The following is an 18333-nucleotide window of genomic DNA, read 5'->3' on the forward strand; positions in this document are numbered from 1 at the left end:
TCTAAGCAACCAAAAAGTTCACACCCAACAGCTGGCTAGGACATTAGTTATTTGTTTTCATACAATTGAATATTACCATCCAGGTAGATGCATGCGACAATTTGGTTTAGATCAGCCGATACCACATAGGCTTAGAAAGCCAAAAGTTGTCTATGATTATACTCTTTGAGGTAAAAAGGATGATAATTTGGTTCGTATGTTGAGGCCATTTATAAATAGATGGGTAATTAGGGAGCAATAATAGAGGTGGCCCTACCATTAGAAGGCCTGATGTCACCCAACCATTGGTACATGGACTGGTACAGGCACGAAGGCAAGCGATACGTGACGAAGAGGGCTGCGAAGCTTAGACATTGTGTAACTTATTCTTTTAGTTATTAATATTACGTGTTTTGTTTTTTTGCTTATGTATTTATGTGATAAGTTATAGATTGATGGTCTGGAAATACTGTACTTTGCAACCACTCGTAACCACTTCCCAAGCTACAGTTTGAGGTAGGTCCATGAGGAGATTGGTCGCATTATAGCAATTTTCAAAGAGAAGTCTCGGGTGGAGAAGTCAAGACCACATAAACCCCCTACCCAGCTTTAGATTGCGCCTCAGTTGTCTATTGACATCCCGCGTCGTGCGAAGGAGGGACGTAGGTTAGGACGACATCGACAACCGATGCCACCAAATGTAGAGCCTATTTATGGACCTAAGCCATACACGACGAGATGGTTCAGGCCTTCAGTGATTGATCATACATTACCGCACGTAGCCCACGCATTATGAGCCCCCTCAGCAACACGACCTCCCAGATTATCCTACCCATCCTGGTATGCATCCACCGATGGACTCGTAGAGTCTGCCGACATATCCAGTCCAGTTGCCATGGCATTCGAGCAGGGGAAAAATAGTTCGGCAGAGAGCAGTAATTACACGTATCAGTCGTGGTCTCACGCAGATGTCGATGACTTATGCAGCCATTTGAACTTCGATGATGACTTCCTTCAAGATTATCAGCCATTGCATCCGACAAAGGCCACCCTAACTCTGTACCATGTGGCCTACATAATCTCCCTTGCATGCAGGTACAGTCACATATGATTTTTTCTAGGCTGCGACACATGATTTTGATATTCTAGCTCCAGGTCCAGCTCCAGCTCCAGACCGTATGTCTTCACAAGAGTCACAAGCAGGAGGCATATGCAGGTTACCAGATCGTTTGGCGCGTCATCAGCAGTGGCCTTCTCTGTCATAGATTTTATCTATTTTTCTTATATTTATGGACTGTAAACAATGGATTGTATTATATTTCTCATATTTATGGACTGTATATTACGGCCACCTCTGTCTGGACTTGATTCTTTTTTTCATCTTTCTTTATTGAATCATTTGGCATCAATAATTTAACATAGAAACCAACAAATTAATACATTAATAACCAAAGATATAGGTAATGCAACATAGATAGAAATGAAATATATTAACGGAAAAGTAGTTAAACTGGTTCCCAAACATAATCATTGATTGGCTCCTCGTCAACCACAAATACTGTTTGTTCAACATTATATGTACGAACATGATGGCCTGTAGCAACTCACTCATTATACTTCAACGCATCAACCATATTTTTTGCAATAACAATGATAAAATTATAGTTGTGAAGCATCCGCTTGACCCCTGGTAATAAAATAATGAACCAACCTGTTGTATGTGTGCTTAACCAGAGCCGTTATTGGCATGTTTCTTGCCCCCTTTAACACCCTGTTTACTGATTCAGAGATATTTGTTGTCATATACCTATATCTTAGTTCCTCTACATTGTATACACGTGTCCACTTTTCCTTGGGATGCTTTCAATCCATTTCACAACCTCGGGACAGGTATCACAAAATCGTGCAAATGTTATCTCAAAATTCACCATAGTAGGAGTATAACCTACACACAATGATACCATTAAGACATTAAAATTCATCAATACATTCAAATTGGAGATAAGAGTTTTTAACCATACCTAAATTCATTATCACCTTCTTCAATTTTTCATTTCTGAACCTTTTTCTTAAAATTACTAGCAATATGATGAAGGCAAAACACATGATGCGCATATAGTGGTTGCTAACCACGGTGATTCTACACAATAGATAATATGCTACAGTGACAATCTGAAATGAGACATATATTTAACCTCTACGTAATATGAAAATGCATGTTAGCGTGGAAGAATTCCCAACCTCCCAAGGTATCGCCCTTAACAATGGCAAATGCAAATGGCAAACATTCATTATTTCCATCCCGAGTCATGACAATCAACAATTTTCCCTTGTACTTGCCATATAAATGAGTGCCATCAATTTGAATCACTGGTTTGCAAACATTGAAAGCTTCGCAACATTGTTTGAAAGTCCAGAAAATGCGATAAAATATGCATTTTCCACGTACCAGTCGATGAGCCACAAAATAATCATTTGTTTGAAGATGATAAATAGAACATTGTGAAAAGCGAAGCATTTATTCAAATCACCTAGGCAAAAATGCATAGGATTCATCCCAATCACCATAGACCATTGCAATTGATTTCTGCTTCGCATACCATGTCGTTCTATATGAATCCAAGAGAATGGGTGATCTCTCTTGAACTAGTACAATTGAGGTCGATGATTCCTTCTTTATCATCCCTAACAATCAAATTGTAACATATACTTTAAGACAAACAAAATACCATTAATTTTTCATATAGAAAAATCTCTCAAAAAAAGTACCTAGTATGAGTGAAGTAATAACATCAACATCAAGTTGTTTGTTATCCTGAGCAATGTAGTCATTCAAGCAATTGTGCTTCCCCCCATGGGCAACCTTGATCATGTGCACAACATTTCATGCTTAACTTTATAGGCGTGTTCACAACCACAAACACTTCTTGATTGTCATGAGGCTCCGTTTGATTGCCAGCTGCGCCTTTTTTTTGGATGCAAATTCCAGCTTAACAGACAATTTTCCTCTAATTGCCATGGACATTGATCCTTGGATTTGAGTCGTGGGTAGACCATGATCCTCATCATTGTTCGAAGCACAAACATCCTCAGCAAGAAGACGATCTTTCATTGAGATATTTTCATCATCGTCATCCTCCTCCTCCTTTTCCATAACCTAAGTAGGGTCTCATTTTCATCTTCCTCAGACATTTTAACAACTGGAGCAACAAAGGATGATGCATTATATGGAGAATTGAACGCAACTGACTTCATGGGTAAAACAACATCCTCTGTTCTGGCAATAACCATGTACAACTTTAAGATATCTTTCTTTGACTGGTTGACGAATTATTCCATTGCCATATCTACGTCTTCATCATCCTTAACTTGGAAACTAATGTATTCTTCTTTGGACTATTATCTTGTCGTGACTAGAGTGATAGATTTGTTACCTTCGAGAGCTAATTTTTGACGAATTTTCTGATACAGTTCTTCAATTGTTGAGTTGCACTTAATACATGTTGCCCTTTTCTTGCCTTCAAAAACTACACCACATCAACCTTCCACTTTCCTACCACTATAATATAGCACAACCGAACAAAATCAGAATGTGAACTTATTTTTAAATATAAAAACAAAATACACAAAAGAGAGTATGAATAAGCAGGTGATAATGTATTTAAAAGTAAGGGTTTATGATGGAGATGAGTTGTGACGAGTGTGGATAGGAGAGGAGAGAAATTTAAATAGGGAGAAATGGAGCAATCACACCCAAAGTAGGCATGTTGGAGGGGTTGATCACATCCAAAAAAGGCAAATTAGGGGCAACTAGTCACGCCGAAAAAATACGTGTTTGCCTCATTGGTTGCACTTTATGGGGGCGTGAGTGGTCACGCCTATTTTGGGCGTGACTGAGTGCAATAGATCTGTAAATTGATTCCAAACTGTTATCTATTTGTAAATAATTATTAAAAAGAGTAATAAATTAATTTGTTTTGCCAAATAAATTTCAGGTTTGGAACGAAAGTAAATTAAAATGATATTTTTTTTCTTTTAGAAATAAAAATGATAAAATTTGGCATGTATAAAGTTTGATGTAAATATATATATATATATATATATATATATATATATATATATATATTATATTTACCATCATTTTAGACTTACAACTCTTATTACCTTATTAGTTATTGTTAGATTAATTTGAAATCAAAAACACCTATTTTTTTTTTCATTCGTTAGATTTCAAATTGATCCAATGATAATTAATCAGGTACTAAAGGTGGTAAGTCCAAAATAGTGGTAAGTAAAACATTTCCTTATATATAAATAGGGTCAAGATTATTTTACTTTAGTGTAAGATATATTCTTGATTTTTATTATTGATCATATTTATATCAATTGGTTGTTCTAATTTATTAAATATATAAACCTTTAAATGTAATCAGATTAATTATTAAGATTGAAATTATGACTTATTATTTTTATATTGATAAAAAAAACTTATTTTATTAATTTTTTTATCTTTGAATTAAAATTAAATCAACGATTATAAAATATCATTAAATGAGAATTATTAATTTAATTTTTATTCAATCATAACCAAATGACATTAAAAGGATGTATAGGATTGAGATCTTTTGATGGATTATTTTTGAATAAAAAAATTTATTGGTATTCAATTAGGATTTTAAAGGAATGAAAAAAGTCATGTGGTATTCGATTAGGATTTTAAAAGATTATTTTAGAGTCCATCCAAATCCGTTGGTATTCAATAAGGATTTTTTTTTTTTTTTTTGTAAATAAAGGATTTTAAACAAAGAAAAAACAATATTGTAGTATTCAAAAATCTAACGATTTTAATGGATTTTCTATTTATGTGGATTTCGTGAGACTTTTTACTAAAAAATATAAATAGTATGCTTCTCTAACAATCTCATCCTAACCCTTAGGAATTCTTGAGTTTTCTCTATTGCAATGTCTTCTTCTTTCTTTGGCCGGTCGACCTGCTCGAAACCAGGTTCCGCCATGGGATCTTCGTCAAAAGTCAAAAATGGCATATTTTTTAGAGATTTTCATCACAAAATAGCTCAAAAACAACAACCCAACAATATTTTAATATAATCCATCACAAAAATAGCTGATTTTTGAGCAATTTTAAAGAGTTTTTGGAAGTTTAAAAATGATTTTTCAAAATACTGGTCGCATTTTTCTTGGCATAAAAATATGTAATTTTTGTATTAAAAATAACATAAAACTGTGGAAAAGCAACAAAGGAACAAAAATCCCCCAAACTAATTTTTATTTTACATCAATGAAACAATATCGATTTAAAGAAATATTGAAACTTTTATAATATGAACCCTATGTTTAGTAACAAGACATTCATGAACGAAATTCCTCTACTATAGGTAGGGGTGAAACTAGGCAGGGGCCTACGACTCGGCCTACGTCAGGCCAGACCTGACCTAGTATATTTCGTAAAATAGGCCGGGTTTGGGCCTTGAAAAAACTTGTTTAATAAAAAGACCGTAGGCCCACTTTCATAAGGCCTGACCTATACGCCTACAGATCGGCCTATATTGTACTACTTATTTTAAATAAAATAAAATGGAGAAAGTATGCCTTGAAGAAAAAATAAAAGATATAAATTTAATCAATTGTAATTATTTATAACTTAATTATATTCGATTATATTTTAATAGAAATCTGACTTTATTTCTTATATAGGAGGAATACCAACATCTCAACATGTTAGATTGTATATATGAATATATTAAAAGATTTTTGGGAGATGTTATACTTACTACAAACATCATGATGTGTTTGTTGGATTCATATAGTTATTTTAATTTACATAGTATAGATTTGTTTGTTAGATCTGATGAAATATATGTTATTTAGTTTGAACATTTTGCTTTTGAAAATGACTTAAATGCATATTGTATAAGTTTTGTTGTGATTCATGATTATGTTTGGACGTTGAAATTATGATTTTTGGTTTAGCAACAGAATTTGAGTATTTTGTAAAGTTGATTCATGGTTCTGCTTGGAAGTTAAAAATTAACAGGCTAACGAACTAGGCCAGACCTTGTTTTTTTATAAACAGGTCAAGCCAGGCAAACAGTTAGACCCGTACTAGGCTTAGGCCAGGCCAAATTAAAAATTTTTGGCGTAGGCTTGGGCTTTTTGGGGCAAAGCTTGGCCCAGCTCAGCCCACTTTCACCCCTAGCTATAGCAAACGATTTCAAACAATTTTTATGTCAATAGATCACTAAAAACTCGTTTTTTAAAAGTCACAAAGCAATTTAAGATTTCAATGTATCGATTGAAAATAATTTGAGAAATTTTTTAACTTTTGTGTAATAAAACCTAAAAATTCATATTCAAATTTTTTTTTTTGGAATACTCAATGAAAACATGCATATGATATATGTTTAGAAAACTCTCATCACACAGAACAAAAATCCAAGATTTACAAGATCAATTGCAAAAAATCTTAAACCGAATTTTATCATGAATTTTAGTGATTGAAAAAATTATATTAAGTTTTACTTTTTTTATTAATATCATTGCATTTCTTTGTTATTTTTTTTATTGACTCTTGTAATTTTGAATGCTTGTTAAAAATTTATATGATTTTTTAAAATCTTATAAATCCATATTGTTCTTTCAAATCTTATAAATTCTATTAAATTTTTTTAAAATCTAATCTTATGAAATCTTAATTGTAAAAAATATCTTTTAAAAAGTATTTAAAGTCATTCCAATTCTAGATAGTCTCTTAAAATCTATAAAAAAAATTATCTCAAAAAAATCTTTGAAATTCTAATCCAATACACTCCTAAGAAAGAATAAGAAAAAAAATATAATAAATATAATCTATCTCATATATATATATATATATATATATATATATATATATATATTTGTATATACATTCTCGTATTAATCATTGATGTCGTTAAATTAAGTGGCCATATAAATGTACATTTAGTATTACTCAATTAATTTTAGTTAAAAAATGTAGTTATTGAAACACATTTTACAAGTTTTTTTTTAAAAAAAATATGAAAGAAAAAATAGACGTGAGATGAAAATAAAACTCAAATAAAAAGCTCTTTTTTATATTTGTACATTAAATAATTATATTATTTGAATAAAGGAAAAAGTGTTTGTCATTTTAAATAACATAAGATTATTTAAATTTTAAATTAAAAAAAATCACTCACTTTCTCTCATGATTTCTATTTTTCTGTGTCTATCTCTCTCCTGAAATGACATAACTTATGTCATTTAAAAGGGTCAGGATCATTTTACACCAATGTAAGTTACACTCTCAATCTTGACCATTGATCTCATTTATATCTAAGGGCCCTAACTTTTTAGTAATATAAGTCATTGGATACAAGTGAATTAATGATTAAGATTGAGTGTAAGACTTATAACTTTTACACTGGTGTAAGAATATCCTACCCCCATTTAAAATCACAAATATCGAGCATTTGATAAATTTAAAAATGGGCTTTGCGGTAGTCATGTTACAGGAATCCCATTTTTATTCCTGCAGTCACATACATATTTTTTTATTAAGTTGTTTTTTTTCAAAAAAAATTTATATCGGTGGGCCCCACAAATATTGTGTCACTGACGTGATGCAACATTTATCCTGTGACATGATGGTTCTATTACCCTTTAAAAATTTGCTCCGTTACACTAACACAGCCCAAATGAACAGATTTAGCAGAATCTCCGCAAATAATCCCAAACTTGTCTCCGACATTCAATGAAAATCCCAATAATTTTTTAGCAAAACAATGAAAGCTTCACTCAAGTTCCGTGAGGAACACAAGAAGCCACTGTTGAGGGCTAAAGTCCCATTAAGCATATTGGGCATGCCCTTTCAATCCGGCGTCGTAGCCGGTGACTCCAAGGAACTCACTCTCAACCTCGCCACTTTCTTCGAATCAGGACCCTCCCTTAAACTCGCTTACCGACCCAACGACTCCAATAACCCCTTTTCCTTAGTCGTTAAAACAGGAACCGGACCCTTCGGTTCCCCTTCCTCCAGTTCCATGCTCATGAGTTGCGAGTTCAACTTGCTACCTCGTAACAACAGCGGTGGCCCTCTCTTCATGCTTCACTTCAAGCCTCGATTTGGTGATTTCTCGTTTAAGAAGACGCAGTCTTCGATTTTCGATAAGAAAGTGAGTGGGTCCCGCAACGGTGTTGGTGCTGGTGGCTTTGAAGACGACGTCGTTTCGGTCGATATGGTTGATAAGGTCCCGATCTTTGGAAATGACTCCCCCGCAGCCGGCGCGTTCTCGAGTTTGTTCTCCGGCACGGAGGTGGCGGCGAGGACGACTCTTCCGCTGAGGGGAAAGGTCGCGGTGAATTTCCGGTGGGGAATTAGGGTTCCGGCGGAGATGAAGAGTAGTGCGTTCCAGAAGATTCCGTTTCTGGTGATGGATAAGGTTTCTGTGGAACACATGATGGACTGCGGCGATTCGAAGAAGGAGAAGGGTGTTGCCGGAAAGGGATCGGATCTGGGTTTTCCGGCAGGTAGCGACGTGGCGGAGGCGTGTTTCGCGGTGAAGAGGCAGATGGAGGTTCTGCAAGCTGAGAACGGGTTGCTGAGAAACGCCGTTGAGGATCTCCGGCGAGAAATGGCCGGAGGTGGAGGTTCAGAGATGCAGAAGTGGAATGGAGGCATAGGAAAGAACCCTAATGTGAGAAAGAATGAGAAGAATAAAACGACGTCGGATTTTAATGTTTTTTCAGGAAAATCGACGGAGGGTGATGCAAGTGAGGAATTGAAGAAAGCGTTGAAAGGAGCCACTACTAATGGTGCTTGAATCCGTTGACATTGCAAAAATCGTACCTTTGTTTCTACCATATTGTTTATAAATTACTTTTGGGTTGGGGAAGAATTTTGTTATTTTCTGGTACGTTTTTCTAGTTTCAGTTTTGAAATTGCCAATTTCCTTCTTTATTGTCATATATATGCTCATGATGATATATATGTTGATTTGGTTGTTCATGTGGGGAGCTCGTTCTTGTATTCAATTTTTTTCAGCTATAAATGAACGATCACAAATATTGGGTATGAGCATGTTGAGTTTTTGCCTTGTTTTTATGATTTTTAGTTTCAGCTGTTTAGAGGGAAAGAAATTGAAATCAAATTGGTGTCACTTGTCAGTGTCTCACATTTGAAATTTAAATTTTCACGCTTAATGTTGGATGATGAAAGGTTTGGTTTAAATTCATATATTCGGATACTAAATTCCAACATTGCAAGACTACAAACTAACCAAGGGTAGGTGTTTGAATCAGTAGGAGTGGCACTTCAGATTCGGCCTTTTCTTTCTCGATGTTCTTGAAATTATTGAGTTGGGGTAGAAATTGTGTTACTGTTATGCATTTTTAGTGTCAGTATTGACATTGTGAACTTGTTTAATGTCATATACATGGTTGATTTGATTGATAATTTAATATGCAGGATGGTTTTTGGTACGTTTATGTTGTTTTCAACCTTCGACTATAAATACTTTAATCACATATAGTGGTAGGAAGAGCTTGAATTTCTACGTTGCTTTAGGGAAGTTCAGTTTCCGCAATATTGGTGTAGGGAATTGCAATGAATTGGCGTTAGTATCACATTTGAAATTTAAATGTTCACACTGTACAGGGGAATCATTCCTTCGGATGAGACAGATTTGCTGGATGGAAAGGCTGGTTTAAAAGGACCCATCATTGACAATACAATATTACAATAGGGAAATGGATCAATGTGTGCGATTTGAAAAAATTTAAATCTTGATCATAAGAGTTTATTAGATGATAAAAATATAACGGCGAATTATTAAAGGAATGATTGGTTTTAATTATTTTTAAGAGAATATTTTTCTTAGAGTTCTCATAATAAATTTTTATTATAAATTTTTTTAATAAAATATAAGTTAATTTAAACACGTACTAAAAGTGTAAAGCATCATAATCTAAATTACAGTCCTGTGTGGTAACTTATATTGTACCAATATAAATTGTTTTAGGTACTGTTTGCTGGGTAGTAAGTTAATTACTTTGGTACTTATGGGTAAGGTACAAATGTGAAATTATTTTATATACTTATTCCATATAAATATGTCTTTTAGAGTGGTGGGATACTATACTAAAGGAATCCTGCTATAAGGATGAAGCACGTTAACAAAGTCTTAAATATTATATGAGCTTCTAATCCTATGTCATCATAGATCAAATTTTCATATTTTCACCGAATTTCAATGCGGAGACAGAAAATTTTATAGAAGAGGTAAAATTGAAATATGTATTTTTTTAAAATTATAATTATTTGCATGATAAAAAATAAGAGATGATACTCATAATTAAAAATTTATATGAGCTTCAAAAAGGGTTTAACTACAATTATTTGTATAAAATATAAAATAAAAATTGTACTCACAACTGAAGGGTTGTAGGGGTTTGGGGGAGGTGGCGAATGTCCACCTTAACCCTTCCCTCCTTCCTTTACCACCACCACTAATACGCTTGTACTATTAACAATGTTTTCATTATTTTAAAATCTTTTCTACTTGTAACTCTTATCAAAACTCATTTTCTAAATTCTAAATAAATAGTTTGATCACACTAGTATAAATCGAGTCTAATCATACGTAATTGAGCCTGCTCCAAATTGAAGACCGTTGATGTTGATCTCATGTTCAGATGAGGAATTGAATCTTCTAGTAGGATGATATCTCGAGTTGGGGATGTGCTTCAATCAAGATGTTGTGACTCGAACATGAAAGGGTTACACATTCAATGCACTCTGACGCTCAAATCAGTATTTAGATGATTATATATTGAATGTATGGAAAAAGATGATGCACACGACATGTCCTGCTTGTGAGATCATGTAACTGCCTTTGTATGACAGTTTCATTGAATTGCCTTTTGATTGGCATGTTGGTGAGGTGCTCATGGTGTGTACCTTGTTTTTTGGATGCCTCAGGGCAGGCTATCAAGTTAAGACTTGACTGGAAGCTCGTTCATGTCATTCCTACATTGGTTAAGATAGGTGGGGCGTAACTCTGAGCTGCTAAATAAGTCTACGGCATGACACATGCACATTAAGTATACTATTATGCTTCTTTACGTGTCAGAGGGGTTACTCATGGTTTCCAAGCACCCATAAACTTGAGCATCAGTGAAAAATTTGATCGAGCGACTTTAATCTGAATGTAGGTCTTAAGTGGGTGGTGAGTCTGGTGACTAGATAAATCTTAGTTTGCAATCTCTCTATCCTTTAACTTTTTTATTCTTGCATCAATTACTTCTTTGATATCTTTTATGGGAAAAACATTTGTCCTTTTAAAATATATAACTTTGTGTCATTTTATATCTTAACCGTTGATTTTCGTCAATTAATGATTATAATTTATTATGAATTACTAATTAATTGACCCAATAAATTATAATTGTTGATTGGCAAAAAACAACGATTAGGATCTGTTACGGAATATTTCCATATGCTAACCACCTGCCCAAGGATCCCTTAAAGGATAGTTATCCAATTATCCTAATGATGGGACGTAAATTCGTTCCCATCTAAGCCCATTTTGATGGCAAAACACCATACGTTCCCTCATCTGATGAGCAACTTCAGCATGAAAATAACTTGTTTTACACATTTGTGACAAAAACACAGTGGGAGAACGGATGGTAACGTATTCCTTTAAAATATATTAAAAGGGGAACGAACTGAGACGCATTTAATGCACCTGCTCCATTCATTTAATGCTTTTGTACACTTTGCAGGTAACGTAGAGTTAAAGACTTCTAAAAAGCAAGGCGGTGCACCAACTGAGCAGCTGGAAACGTGAAGAGCAGAGAATCAAGAGTTCTCATTGGCTGAAAACAGAAGCAAAACATGGGAAGGTCTGCAAACAACGGCTAATCATCACCAAATCCTGTTCCATTCAGCAATTCACGCAAACTTCACACTCTGCTGCCACAGTCCCGTCCCCTCATTCAAGCAACTAGCTCCAAAGGAATTACAGTCTTGCCACTCCTCTTCCAGCTATAAATAGGACCACCCTCACACAAAAACATCATCGAATCCTGGAGGGTTTGTAGTCCGAAAAGAAGAGATCACTTAGTAGTAGTTAGTAACTTAGTTTAATTTTAAGTTGTAACTGTAGTTAAGTGACAATCCCTCTTCTCTTCTCTGTAAACAACCATCAAGACTCCTCACGAGCAAATACCCATCTTTCTCCATTTTATGTTTCTCTTTGTAAACTATCTTTTAAATTAATATAAGTGGTTTTCTCTTCGTTCCAATCGTTATCTCTTGACTGAATCTCAGGTCTATGTGATCTCAGTTGAGAATAATTATGTTTAAACTACCAGCCATGAGCTGAACTATCTGTGGAATGGGTAAACTGTGAAACTCTTAAAGAACTATTTTCAAAACTCTTGACCGAAGCTTTTTGTATTTCTTTGGCTAAGTAAGCTATATTCATTGTGCGCCAATGGAAATTGGGTACATACTGAGAAATGAACTTCCATAAGGAAGGGATTTCAGACAGCTTAGCCATTGGGGGAAGGTAGATGTCATGGCAAAAACGCTACTGGTCACCGTAGGAATAAGGGGCCAACTCGTCCATTTTAAGGTTCTGAACTAAGTACCTGTAGGAGTCAAGGGAGCCGTAGGAATATGGAAACTTGTGAGCCATCTAGACCATGAGCTGAGGAATCAGAGTTGGCAGGCAAAGAAACTGGGACAAAGCCAAAATGTGCTAAGTCTTGAGCAGAGAAAACAACCCCTTTAAGAGTGAAGCAGTGAATCCGTTCCTTCTGTTAAACTGTTTTAACCACCACCCTGTTGTCTCTTGATTATAGTTATTTCTGTTTTAGTAGTTTTTATTTTATTTAGTACTTATAAAAAACTCCAATGATTATTATCTCACCTTCTTCTAAACAGGAAGGATCACATACATAACGCAGCGAGCAACTGTTTGCCATCAGATTGAACCTACTGTTCCTGAGGAACGTTGTCAAGACAGTAGGGAACGTTTGACCAAACAGTTCATTTACTAACTTTTCTTCTCATTTTCATTCTTAATAAACAGTGTTAAAACAATAATTAGCACTCTATCCTCGTGGGAACAATAATTTGGGCATTAATACTCCCTTTATTACTTGATGCGTGCACTTGCGCACTTGGGTTGGAACTAAGGGATGAATCTGTGTTCTGCAAGAACAGAGGAACGTCCCCTATCAAAACTTATATTTTTTCACCATCAGCAAACCACCCAACAAGTTTTTGGCGCCGTTGCCAGGGACAGAAACACTAACTGTTGTTCTTATCATTGTTTTCTAACACATATACTGTATATCTGACTTTACTTTTATTTTTTTCTCTTTATCACTGAATCTGTTGTGCATATATATAGCATGTGCTATTGGTTTATGAGTGAAGAGTTTGAAACAAACTCTGACCACTCCATTGAAGTACTTGAGTTTCTCTTTGATCCAGAGCCAGAACGTACACTCCATAGGAGAAGAAGGAACCTCAGGGAAGAATTTCCTGAAAACATAGCTGATCACAATAATAACAATGAAGAGGTTCCCCCTGAACAGAACTTCAGAACTTTGGCTGCTCCTTTCAGGAACAGACCAGATAGGGGAGTAATCCTTCCCCCTGTAGCACCAAATTTTGAACTAAAACCTATCATGTTCCACATGATTAGGGAAACAGGGGTCTTGAATGGACTCCCTACAGAAGATCCTTACACACACCTCACAACATTCCAAGATATTTGTGATAATTTTAAAGCTGAGGGTGTAACAGAGGAGAGCATGAGAATGAGGTTGTTCCCTCACTCCTTGGGCTTAAAAGCTAAAACATGGATGCAAATTCTCACCCCTGGATCAATCCACACATGGAAAGAACTCTCTAACAAGTTCATAGAGAGGTTTATCCCAATATCTCGACAAGATGATGTTAGAGCTGAAATCTCTAACTTCAGAATGTTTTATGGAGAAAATCTCTATGAAGCATGGGAGAGATACAAGGAAATCATAAGAAAATGTCCAAACCATGGGGTAGAGAGTTGGGGAGTGTTACAATCTTTCTATAAGGGACTTGACCATACTTCTCAATCTCACTTAGATTTTGCTGCAGAAGGATATTTCTTTACAGGAACACTTGAATCAAGGTACGAAATCATAGAAGGGACTGCTGAAAGATGTCTCCAATGGCTAATAGATAGAGTGAGCCCAGTGAGGAAGCCAGACATGCTAGAACTGGATAAACAAATAGCAATGGAAGCCCAGCTGGCATCACTCATGAATGAAATGAAGAACCTGAGAGCTGACCAAGCAGCACCAAGGATGGAAGTCTTACAACTCACAGCAACTGAAACAGAACCATGCTCAGCCTGTGGTGACCTTCATGACTCAACAGACTGCCCATCCACTGTATTGGTGTGTTATGCAGAAAATTTTGGCAATAGGAACTTCACCAGAGACAATCAACAAGCAGGACGAAATACACATTCAAGCCTTGGAGGAACTATCATTAAGGATCAGAACCACAACACCCAATGGAGGCCACCCATTAACCAGAGACCACTCAACAACAATCAGCAGCAGTATCAGCAAGGTAGCAGCAGTGGAACGTTTGAACAAAGAAGAAACAACTACGTTCCGTTCCACAGAGATGGCCAACGCATCAACACCCTGGAAAATTATGTCAAGGAATATGTCACCAGGAATGATGCAGTGGTCAGGAACATTGAGTCCCATCTGGGGCAGATTGCTGCCAACCTTCAAACCAGAACACCAGGATCACTACCAGGGGACACTGAGGTCCCCTCAACCATTTCTGAAACCCCTTGAGAGGTAGGTACCATGTCTAGCTAAAGACATTAAACTAAGCGCTGACTGGGAGGCAACCCAGTAGATACATTTGCTCTCTGACAAAGAGCAAAGTTTTGGGGTGGTTATCCATAACCACACAGCTCCCAAAAAAGGAGGGAACGTCTGATGTTCCTCTCCCAAAAGTCCAAATAAAGTACGTTCCGTTCCAGGAACGTAGTTTTGGGGTGGTCCCTGACCACACAATCCCAATATAAATATATATATATAGATATAATTATATGTTTTGTTACATGTTCATTTAGATTTATTAAATAATTGGTGATAGGTTAGTACGTTCCCTTTTCCTTATTTAGTACTCACTGTTGCATGTTTTCTTATTATTTATTTCAGTTAGTTATTTATTTATTAGTTAGGAAAAGACAAAGGAAACGTTCCCTGGGTTAGGAGATAAGAGTGACTGGGACACCTGTCCCTGCTGAGTCACTTAAAAAGATACGCACTCATATCTAATTTGCATTCATTGCAAATCTTGGAAACGCGCGCAGAAAAAGCAACCGTCTCCTCAACCATTAAGACAACTGCACCCTTTCCTTTTCCCTCTCTCCCACGTCCTGACCTAAACCGTTCCATCTTCTCACACTCATCCCATCAGTAACTGGTCACCTACCGCTGACCACTCATTCTGTAACGTCCCTATTCCACTACCTCTTCAATCTCCTCTCCTTAACCTCCACGTCCCAGAAACCTTTCATTTTCTCCCCCACAGTCTATTTAAACTCGGTCTCTGATTTCTTCAAGTTCTACTACTTCCATTCAACTCAGAACCTTTTTATCCCTCCTGCATTTGTGCCCTAACTCCCTTTCTGAACAAAATGACTAAGCTTTCATTTGAAGTGACCCCTGTAGCCAACCGCTGCGAAGAACCAGAGCTCATTGAACCCACCATCATTCTGTACCCAGAAAGGAACATTTCTCTGCATCAGGACAAAGTGGTTCTGCCTCCATTTGTGAAGAAATCACTGGACAAACTTCGGTGGTTGCTTTTCGCCACTGATGACTATGAGTTGAACTTGAACTGGGTGGGAGAATTCCTATACCAGACGAGGAGGCTGCCCGAAGAGGAGGCACCTGATGTGGTCACAGTGAGAGGAAAATAAGTATCATTTTCCCCCGCTGATGTCTAGGAAGTACTCCACCTTCCTTCTGTCACCAACTGTCCATACCAGGAGTATTTGGATAGTAGGGAGGTGTACAAAATTCAGAAGGATCTGAAGCAGACAGTAGCCCTGGACAATCCCAACTACTACAAAAGGGTCCCTCTGTAAGGGGAGCATGAAGGACATAGCCAGGTTCTGGGCACTGTTTGCCAACTCCAACATCACCCCCACCTCTCATGAAGCCTCTGCTAGCTGGGGACTTCAAGTTCAAATTTATTGTATCATCAAGCACATCCCTTTTGATGCAGTAACCCTCATCTACAACAGCTTGCAGAGGGACATAAGGAAGACTAAGGTCTTCCTCCCCTGCCTCTTCACCAAACTCTGCAGGAGAGCTGGTGTAGAGGAACACCCAGATGACACCACGAAGGTGGCATCTATCCCTGATGCTAAGACCTGGAACGGTCTTAAAAGCACCTACATTGACACCACCCAACCTATTCCTGCCAATCTCCAACGTTCCCCCACCAGAGATAGTGAGGAGGAAACACCTGTGGCCTCACTGAAGAAGACCACCAAGGCCACTCCTATAAAATCCTCCTCCTCTGGCCACGTTCCGGCCAGAAGAACCATCCCTCCTCCTACCAAGGTGAAGAAGGATGGCCCCTTGTAACGCCTGACAACTTGCAAGGATCAACGACTGTCCCCACACACTAACACGAGACTTTTCAGCGTGCTTTGTCCTCACTCGCACACTTCCCGGGAAAACTTCCCAGGAGGTCACTCATCCCCGAATTGCTCCAAGTCAAGCACGCTTAATTGTGGAGTTCTTCCGATCTGGGCTACCGAAAAGTAGATGCATCTTGTTAGTATAGGTAGTACCAATTAATTCTTATAAGCCATTCCTAACTATACCATCACATATCAGCACAGTCTATGGAATCCTTCTCTTTCGGGTGTTGATTCGATTCATTCATGAACCCCCAAGCTGCAAGATTTCGCATAAGCCGCTCATTGTCCGTGCTCTTTCGCACCGGCGATCACTCCCTGCCCTTGCCAGCTCTTGGGATGTTACACGGCCACCAGCTTCCGCCTGGTTCGTCCTCGAACCACACCGTACTAGAAGAGAGGTCTGCTCTGATACCACTTGTAACGCCTGGCAACTTGCAAGGTTCAACGACTGTCCCCACACACTAACACAAGACTTTTCAGCGTGCTTTGTCCTCACTCACACACTTCCCGAAAAAACTTCCCAGGAGGTCACCCATCCCAGAATTGCTCCAAGTCAAGCACGCTTAACTGTGGAGTTCTTCCGATCCGGGCTACCGAAAAGTAGATGCATCTTGTTAGTATAGGTAGTACCAATAAATTCTTATAAGCCATTCCTAACTATACCGTCCCATACCAGAATAGTCTATGGAATCCCTCTCTTTCGGGTGTTGATTCGATTCGTTCATGAACCCCCAAGCTGCAAGATTTGGCATGAGCCGCTCATTGTCCGTGCCCTTTCGCACAAGCGATCACTCCCTGCCCTTGCCAGCTCTTGGGATGTTACACCCCTGTTGCGACTGATGGCAAATAGGGCAAGAAGAAATCTCCTGCCAAACCTCCCCCAAGAAAGGGGGAACGTTCAAGTCAGAGGATAAAGAGGGTCCTCAACAGCAATAGGCCAGAAGGAGCATCCTCTGCAAAGCCTATCACCCTCTCTGACAAGGAGGAGGAGAGTGAAGACAATGAGCCTTTAGCAAAAAGGATGAAGGCTGGCAGAATGTCAGCACCCAAACCAGCTGCCAAGGAGACGTCCCCAAGCAGCTCAGACTCTACATTTTCTGACATTCCGTCCCCACCCTGCTCACTCTCCACAACAACAAATCACCCCACAACCCTCTCCTAGGCAACAACAAGGAGAGGGACAGAAAGACAGAGAAGCAGCATCTGCTGCAGAGACATCAGTGGATGAGCAAGAGGATCAGCCACAGAAGAAAAATGACAAAGGAAAGGGGATTCTCATAGAACCCCCTAAGAAGAAAGCAAAGACAACAGGCCCCAGGCATATCAATCTGGGAAGTCCTCTGTCATTTCCTGTCATCTGTAATGATACATCTGGGGACGAAGCTCTTGCCAGAGCTTTGGCAGAAGAAGAAGGGATGGAAATTCCTTCACTGATGGAGGAACAAGTTGTGACCATGCCCTCATCATCCAGACCACCAGTGGATGAACCCAGCACAACACCCGTTGTGCCTTTTGCTGTTGGCAATAGCCAGCAGAAGAAGCAACCTATTTCCTCCCCTACTGCAGCAATCCCCATCGCAGCTAGAAGAAAATCACA

General features: G+C 37.7%; 1 protein-coding gene and 1 non-coding gene across 2 annotated transcripts; one reads left to right on the forward strand and one right to left on the reverse strand.

Annotated features, from left to right (window-relative positions):
* The first annotated feature begins 7688 nt into the window (after window positions 1–7688).
* Window positions 7689–8912, forward strand: LOC133307908 (uncharacterized). The gene has a single exon (XM_061508472.1). The coding sequence runs from the start codon at window positions 7782–7784 to the stop codon at window positions 8817–8819; it is 1038 nt and encodes a 345-aa protein (XP_061364456.1). The 5' UTR covers window positions 7689–7781; the 3' UTR covers window positions 8820–8912.
* Window positions 8913–13965: 5053 nt separating this feature from the next.
* On the reverse strand, window positions 13966–14072 carry LOC133307909 (small nucleolar RNA R71). Its single transcript, XR_009751099.1, has one exon. It is a non-coding gene; the product is annotated as a small nucleolar RNA R71 (small nucleolar RNA).
* Window positions 14073–18333: the final 4261 nt, after the last annotated feature.

Source organism: Gastrolobium bilobum, unplaced genomic scaffold (genome assembly GCF_033153095.1).
Source record: "Gastrolobium bilobum isolate Gb01-03AN ecotype WA unplaced genomic scaffold, APGP_CSIRO_Gbil_v1 utg18130, whole genome shotgun sequence".
Taxonomy (NCBI): Eukaryota; Viridiplantae; Streptophyta; class Magnoliopsida; order Fabales; family Fabaceae; genus Gastrolobium; species Gastrolobium bilobum.